Source organism: Drosophila hydei, unplaced genomic scaffold, assembly GCF_003285905.1.
Source record: "Drosophila hydei strain 15085-1641.00,03,60 unplaced genomic scaffold, DhydRS2 tig00008127-arrow-arrow-pilon, whole genome shotgun sequence".
In the NCBI taxonomy this organism is placed as follows: Eukaryota; Metazoa; Arthropoda; class Insecta; order Diptera; family Drosophilidae; genus Drosophila; species Drosophila hydei.
In genome coordinates, this window is record NW_022045837.1 from 68,909 (window position 1) to 77,155 (window position 8,247).

General features: G+C 39.3%; 1 protein-coding gene across 3 annotated transcripts; it reads left to right on the plus strand.

Moving 5' to 3' along the window:
• The first annotated feature begins 581 nt into the window (after positions 1-581).
• Positions 582-7,915, plus strand: LOC111600898. 3 transcript variants are annotated; one of them, XM_023317237.2, is made up of 5 exons: positions 582-703; positions 2,932-4,210; positions 5,290-5,506; positions 5,566-5,825; positions 6,804-7,915. In XM_023317237.2, the coding sequence occupies exons 1-5, from the start codon at positions 637-639 to the stop codon at positions 7,795-7,797; spliced, it is 2,817 nt and encodes a 938-aa protein (XP_023173005.2). In that variant the 5' UTR covers positions 582-636; the 3' UTR covers positions 7,798-7,915. The 3 variants fall into 3 exon arrangements, with proteins under 3 accessions (XP_023173005.2, XP_023173006.2, XP_023173007.2); XM_023317238.2 differs by having other exon boundaries at positions 623-818; XM_023317239.2 differs by lacking the exon at positions 582-703 and adding an exon at positions 2,415-2,430.
• The last annotated feature ends 332 nt before the right edge of the window (positions 7,916-8,247 follow it).

Consider the following 8,247-nt stretch of genomic DNA (forward strand, 5'->3'; position numbering starts at 1 on the left):
GCGAGAGCTAGAAGTATTTTTTCCTTATGCAGGTAGTCCATATAGGAAGGAAGGAATACCTCCATGTATGAAGGAATACCTCCCCTTGCGTATTTGTTATTTAATATAAAAGTTTTCAGCCCAAGAGCTGTTCCTTCAAAATATGTTTATAGTTCAGTAAACAACTTGAAATTCAATAAATATATTTATATATAATAAAAATATAATACAGTCTTATTAAAATGCAATAAATTATTATGAACTTTTAATTCCACAAAACACATTCAATTGATTATATAGTATATGTCAGTTGATTACCATTCTGCCCGACCGACCCATCCATCAACTTGACCCACTTTTAAAATAAACAGTTTCTTTGGTATTTTTTTCTGCTACGATGTTTGAGCAGTTAACAACACAGACAACAAGACGCTGTCGTAGTTGTCTAACACTGTTCACTCTTATCGCTCAGCTTATCTTATCAGTGGGAAACGGTTGCTGGTGTCGTTGCAACAGGTGAGTAAGATTTTTCATTCGCTCAGTATTAAATGAGAATTACTAGAGCTTGCATATAGACAAAAAAGAAAATTATATATATATATAAGCCTCGCATGTGATTCGAAATGTAGACATCCAATCCGCAAAGGACACCAACACATGAAGTGTTTCAAAATAACAAAAGTTTTCTCAATTCATTACGAAAAGTTGCATTTGTCGCTTGTGCGTGAGTTTTGTGTTTGGCTTGCTCCACATTTAGAAAAAAAAGCTAACCCTTACCACCAAGCTCCGATAAGATAAGCCGCGCCGTTGGAGCATTTCGACCTAACATTTCGTAGCAGGTTAATAAAATGTGACGTCATATGCCAAAAAGTCTTTATTAATGTTATTATTATTAATGCGACGCAGTTCCCAATTGCATTTAAGTATTCTGATTCTTAGCTAAATGAAGATACAAAATGATTTGCTTTCCGTGATTTGCTTTAGCGTCTGCCCTGTATTTAAGGCAGAGCGGGTGGATTAGGTTAAAGCTTACGCATGTAACAGATAAGAGGCTTGCCTTGAAAGTCCATATAACATTAGATACAAGCTTTATAAATCGAATATTGGATATGTAATAAGATAGCCTTAGATGAAAGTTCAAGGTCATCAGCTTGTGACTTGGAAAATTTTAAAAAGAAATTCTATTTGCAATTTAGAGTTCAATATTCATTCAGTATTTAAATGGGAACTATTTATACCCTGATCCCATTAAAAATGGGAAATCAGGGTATAATGGTTTTGTGCAAATGTATGTAACAGGCAGAAGGAGGCGTGGCAGACCCCATAAAGTATATATATTCTTGATCAGGACGACAAGCCGAGTCGATTGAGCCCTGTCCGTCTGTCTGTCTGTCCGTCTGTCCGTCTGTCCGTCTGTCCGTCTGTCCGTCTGTCCGTCTGTCCGTATGTGTGAACGCGTGGATCTCAGCATCTATAAGAGCTAGAGACTTGAAATTTTTTTTGTAGGTCCGTGTATAGCACGCGCAGGTCAAGTTTATTTCAAATATTCGATAACTATTCGCATTTAATTGTTATCGAATAAAAACATTATTGAAATGCAGTAAATAAATTATATCTCGAACGTCTTAAGAGCTAGAGCCTCCAAATTTTGTATTTAGTCTTATGTATATTTTATGCAATTTTGATTTTTGTTGGATTTTGGATACCGGCTCCAAATTCCCCCAAATTCTTAGAATTTAAGTTAAGTTGGAACTAGGGCCATTATGTGAAGGCGTTTGCATCTCAACCAAGCCAATAGGATATGTAGATCATATGCTGAAAATTTCATTAAAATCCATTAAGTAAAACAGAAGTTATTAAACAAAACGTTTGGCCAATTTGCAAAAGCACATGTCAGCAGCGCCACGCGCACGCATTTTTCCTATGCGTGTGCACACATACATTCAAATGCGTGAATTCTTTTCTATTCCAAGAATTGAAATTGCGATTGAATTAAAGCTGAATATTAGCTGCTACTTATGTTCAAATTTGCAGCAGATCGAATAAGAAGGACAGCGGCTGCGTTGGTAGAGGCGCCGCTCGCATGCAGCTTGGTCCGGGTTCGAGTCCAGTGGAGATGAAATGTTTTTTATTGTTTTATTTTTAGTTATGAAGTGGCGGTGTTTGTAGTGTTTGTGCACGTTGCGCAAATAATCCGGGTTCGAATCCGGGTCTCGCAAAGTCGATTTTTATTTTTTTTCTTTTTTTTTTTTAATACTCGATACAAACTACGGAAAATATTACAAAACTCAAAGGACTGGGATCAGGGTATCTCCTAGTCGGGCACCCCGACTAGAGCTTTCTTACTTGTTTTTATTTAGCTATTTCAAGAGCCTTTCAACAGACTTCGCTAACGACAACTTTTGCGTCTTGCTGTTCCTGTTCCAGTCTTTGTGTGCAAAGAACTGTCAAGTGAGAAAGTTTAGTTTTTTTTTCTAACAACTTTTAATTTTAAATTAAATCTGTGTATAAATAATAATAATAAATCAAATATAATATAATAATAAAATAAAATAAATACATATAATATAATAAAAAATAAAATATAATAATAAATAAAAATAGTTGCCATTACAGAAATGGCTTAACTTTTTGATTGGCAAGATTCAAGAAATACCTGAGCTCAAAACATACATAGGAAATATATAGCCACTCGCCTGTCCGTTCTCAACGTATTTGAACTCTACGAAATAAATGATTCATGAAAAACTGTAGAGCTAGATATATATATATAGCTCTTTACAGGGTATATGCCCCACCAGTTGTCCATTTTAATAACTCGCACAGTTTGCTGATAAGCGTGAAATAAAATGCATGCGCAATAAACGTTCTATCAATTGGGCTCTACAGCTAGTCAGAGCTGTGGGTCGACAGCTGACAAATAAAAATTTACCTGCTTTCGCACATTTTCAGGTATTTTCAACGACAAGATGCAACTGCTGGTGCTAGCGATCTACTTGGTGGGACTCTTTAGCAGCGCTGCTGCTGTCGACTGTCCCATTGCCTGCAAATGCCGTTGGATAATCGATAGTCTCTATGCGAATTGCTCGCGACGCGGCTTGACCAGCTATCCGAAGTTCTTTAATGTGCCCGTGGAGCATTTGGATCTCTCCTTCAACAACTTTACAGAGTTCCCACGACAATATGCCGACATGGACTCGTTGCTGTATCTGGATTTGTCGGGCAATCGCATAGCTAATCTGGAGGCTGAGGCGCTGATAGGCTTCACCTCCCTACGCACTCTGCTGCTGGCCAGCAATTCAATTGTCGATTGGTCGCACATCAATCCCAACGAGGCCTTCAAGTATGCGCCCAGTTTGAAGAAACTGAGCCTCAGCGGAAACAGTTTGGGCAACTTTGGAGGCGACGTTGCTAGCGAGCAGCTCAATAGCCAATCGCTCAATGAACTGGACCTGTCCGCGGCACAGATTAGCATTGTGGGCGGCGATGTACTGATCAATCAGCTGCCCAATCTGCAACGCCTTTCCCTGGCCAACAACCAATTGGGGCAGCTAACACGCTTGCCGTCGAGAAGTCTACTCGATCTGAACCTGAGCAACTGCAGCGTGCAACGTCTTAGCCCCATGTTCATTGAGGCCTTACACAACTTGGAAGTGCTCAATTTGTCGCACAATACTGCGCTCCAATTTGGCTGGGAAGAGGATCTAATTGTCGGCTTGGAGCTGCGCAACTTGGATGTTTCCTATTGCAATCTGGACCAAATCGACTTGAGTGGCCTGCCCGTGCTCGTGGAGGTGCGTCTGCGTGGCAATCTCCTGCGCTCGGTGGATCAGTATACATTTGACAACAATACGTTCTTGGAACTGATTGATCTATCCAGAAATGTGCTGCGCTTTATAGGCAATGCAGCGTTCAATCCATTGAAGCGGCTTAAGCACTTGAATTTGGCCTACAATGAGATTGCGCATCTGGAGCGCAATCTCATCAGTGACAATGATGTGCTCTTGGAGCTCAATCTAAGTCGTAATATTATACAGAAGCTAACGAAAATAGTGTCCAACTCGGTGCGTGTCATTGACCTCAGCTGGTGTGAAATCAGCATCGTTGAGAGCACGGCGCTAACTGGCTTATCGGCTATACAACGCTTGGACTTGTCCAATAATCTGATTAGCAATTTTCCCAGTTTGATGCGCTCGGAAACGCTGCAACATCTGAATCTAGCCAACTGCAGGTGAGTTTAACGGTGGTATAGCTATATGGTCTTATAAAGTAGATGCCTTTCTTTCGTTGCTCGCTTTTTGAAGCTAAGTTGACTCCACTTTGTATCTACTGTGAGTTGGTTCAGTACCTCCTTCAGTACTTCCTTGAGGCCCTACTTAGATATCTCCTTCAGTACTCATTCTGTACATCCTTTAGTACCTCGTTTTGTACCTGTTTCGGTACTTCGTTAAGTATGCGTTTCGGTACCTCGTTCTGCACCTTCTTCTTATTTCTTTCAGTACTTGCCTCGGTACCTCCTTCAGTATTTCCTTAAGGCCCTACTGCGATATCTCCTTCAGTACTCATTCTGTACATCCTTTAGTACCTCGTTCTGTACCTGTTTTGGTACTTCGTTTTGTACGTGTTTCGGTACCTCGTTCTGCATCTTCTTCTTACTCCTTTCAGTACTTGCCTCGGCACCTCCTTCAGTACTTCCTTGTGGCCCTATCTCCTTCAGTGCCTCATTCTGTACGTCCTTCAGTACCTCGTTCTGTACCTGTTTCGGTACTTCGTTTTGTACGTGTTTCGGTATCTCGTTCTGCACCTTCTTCTTACTTCTTTCAGTACTTGCCTCGGTACCTCCTTCAGTATTTCCTTAAGGCCCTACTGCGATATCTCCTTCAGTACTCTTTCTTTACATCCTTTAGTACCTCGTTCTGTACCTGTTTTGGTACTTCGTTTTGTGCGTGTTTCGTTACCCCGTTCTGCACCTTCTTCTTACTTCTTTCAGTACTTGCCTCGGTACCTCCTTCGGTACCTCCTTTAGTACCTCCTTCGGTACCTCCTTCGGTACCTCAGTCTACCTCAGAACCTTGAAGTGCAACCGTATTGATATTCGTCTTGAGTCACACTCTCTTATCATGAATTCTTTAAAGTGATCGATAACTTTTTCATTTTCAATCGTAATCGACTCATTTTCCGTTTTTGATCCTGCCAATGTGATATGTATTATTTTCCTCTGCTTAACTTGTTTTCCTTCATTTTATTCATCTTCATGTGTTGTCATTTTAGCGCGAGTTCAAACTTAACTCATTTCCCCCTCCTTCTCAGGCTATCAACGATTAGAAACAACAGTTTCAGTGGCTTTCCCGAGCTTGCAGATTTGCATTTGAATGGCAATCGTTTGATCAATCCCATTCCACCTGGCCATTTTCGTGGGAACAAATTCCTCGATCAAATCTGGCTGGGCGATAATCCCTGGATATGCGAATGCCAGAATCCCTTGTTCATCGAGTTCTATGACTATCTAACAATGAAGCCGGCCAAGGTAAGTCCAGCAACCACTCAGTTATAACTGTATAGCATATAAAGACTACTCTTCTCTAGCTCAAGGACCGTCATAATTTGCGCTGTGCCTCGCCGGCCAGCTACTATGGTCAGCTGTGGGATTATGCCTGCCTCTCCGACTGGACAGTGAGTGCGCGCAACAGCAGCGGCGAGAAGGTCTGGTCGACCATCATGCTCTGCATTCTAGGCCTGGGTTTGCTGGCTCTGATGTTTGGCTGCTTTCAGAAGATGATGCGTAAGCATAAGCAACGACAGAATCGCAGAGAATATAATTCTAACCAAGAAGAGCTGCAACGCATGTAAGTTTTTACTGTTGGTAACTATGATTCTGAACTCAGAACTATTAACTCAAAGAGCGTAAGCCGAAAGAAATAATAGCACCGGTGGTGGTAATTATTGATCAAAAGACCAAACATTTTGTGTTATTTCACATACTGCTTAGTAGATGGAAAAAAGTTACTGTTTGAACGGTTTTCCCTTTGTTTTAACATACAAATTTCCATTTAATAAATTTTTTTTAACAAATTCTAGCAAACTTAATTTGTTAAAGAAATTTCATTAATAATATATTGTATCATTCAGCGAGGAACAGATCAAGGAACAGATCAAGAGTGCAATTCAGTTAAGAGTTTCCCAGCATTGTTAAATTAATATATAAAAAGCTGGTGCTATTTTTTATTATTATTTATTATTTATTATTATATTTATTATAATATTTATTATAATATTTATTATTTATTATTTATTATTTATTATTTATTATTTATTATTTATTTATTATTATTATTTATTATTTATTATTTATTATTTATTATTTATTATTTATTATTTATTATTTATTATTTATTATTTATTATTTATTATTTATTATTTATTATTTATTATTTATTATTTATTATTTATTATTTATTATTTATTATTTATTATTTATTATTTATTATTTATTATTTATTATTTATTATTTATTATTTTTATTTATTTTTTTTTTTTTTTTTTTTTTATTTTTATTTTTATTTTTTTTTTTTTTTTTTTTTTATTATTTTTTTTTTTTTTTTTTTTTTTTATTTTTATTTTTATTATTATATTATTATTTATTATTTATTATTTATTATTTTTTTATTGTTCATATTTTCTTAAAAAAATATTGTTTACTTTTTAAACTAATTTAAAATATTCTACTGCCAAAACACATATTTTTCATATCTGCATAATCTCAAAATATAAAGCGAATACCGTAATCCTCAAATATGCTTTATCTCTTCTCCCAAACTCTATAGACGTGATATTAACGAACGGATGCTGCGCGAGGAATCTTCAGCCACATTGCAGCAGCAGCAGGAGATTAGCTTATTGCCCTCCTATGAGGATGCATTGCGTATGCCCAAGCTGGAGCGTCCAGCTAAGTCCATGCTGGATCTGTCCGCTGCGGAGCGCAATCGCAAGCAGCTGCGTCGTAGCCAGACTCAAGCAGACGGCGACAACTCGGCCGGCGAGGAGGAACTGCAGCTGGACACGCGTCAAAGATTCCGTAGCGTAGAAATGCTTTCCAATCGTGACAAAGAGAGAACGGCACAGTATCAGCCACATCGACGCACAGGTTATATGGAATACAATACGCAGTCGGGTAGTCGTCGCTTGAGCATCGAGGAGTCACGTTTTCCGGCTGCTCATCTGAAGCGACAAAACTTGCAGAGCGCCGAGCAAATTGGCAATTTCCAGAGCTACGAGAACAGTCCGTATACGAAGAGAAAGCCAAAGATAGCCGAGATACCGCCCTTTAAGCGTGTCAATATTATGGCCGACAGTGTAGAGTTCCTCACCGATCCCGAATACGACAGTATGGGCAGCAAGCCAGGCAGTCCCTTTGCCAAACGCAAGCCCAAGGTGCCAACTAACTTACAGGTGAGCGCACAGGTGTACACGATGGAGCATAATCTGCCGGCTGCTGTCCAGCTCGATCCAGCTGTCGAGGATTACTATAGCAGCGGCCATAAAAAGGCCGCGTCCACGTCAACCATAGCCAGTGATTTCCAGGAGATTGCTGTGCCAGATATCGCCTCGTTGCCTGATGACGACACTCGTTCAAATGTCTCCACATCCGCCGCCGAGATCGATCTGGAGCGCGGCATGCGCAGGAAGCGAAAGAACTCATCCACTCGTCGGGTTAGCGGAAATTTTAGCGCTGCTGCCGCCGCGGACAGCTCGAGCTCCGCCAGCGAAGGCGAACGCAGCGTTCCAGTTCACAAGCCCATGAGAGAGACACTATTCTAAGCACTCAAAAACAAACACAACGACAAAGCTTAAATTAATTCTTGTTACATTTTTCTATATTTAGATTTAAGGCCTATTTAAACTTCATGTAACGCACGCATCTATAGTAAAATATAATCGAACAATTTCATGGTTTAGATATATATACAGTGTAACCAATATTTTGGACATTAATAGTCATATATACATATATATTAATGGTATTCCAACAACTATTCAGAGCCACTTGCACTAAGCGCTCAATCGGCACTTTATTTTCGCCCGCACTGTAGCACTGAAACCGTGCAGCCAAGACAACAACCTAAACTCAGTTAGCAGCGACGCGGCGCGATAACAAAGGTTGTAAGCTTAACTAAACGCCTGGTCAAAAGCTTTAACATAAATTGAGCAGCTGCAGAGTAATTGGTAGTTGGGCGCAAAAGCTGTTTATAAAAAATTAAAAAAATATAT

Bases quoted from the DNA above. Each gene is read 5' to 3' on its own strand.
- LOC111600898 (XM_023317237.2), top strand. From the start codon at position 637: ATGAAGTGTTTCAAAATAACAAAAGTTTTCTCAATTCATTACGAAAAG. The intron at 4,211-5,289 runs GTGAGTTTAACG...CCTCCTTCTCAG, and splicing joins CTGAATCTAGCCAACTGCAG to GCTATCAACGATTAGAAACA. The intron at 5,507-5,565 runs GTAAGTCCAGCA...ACTCTTCTCTAG, and splicing joins TAACAATGAAGCCGGCCAAG to CTCAAGGACCGTCATAATTT.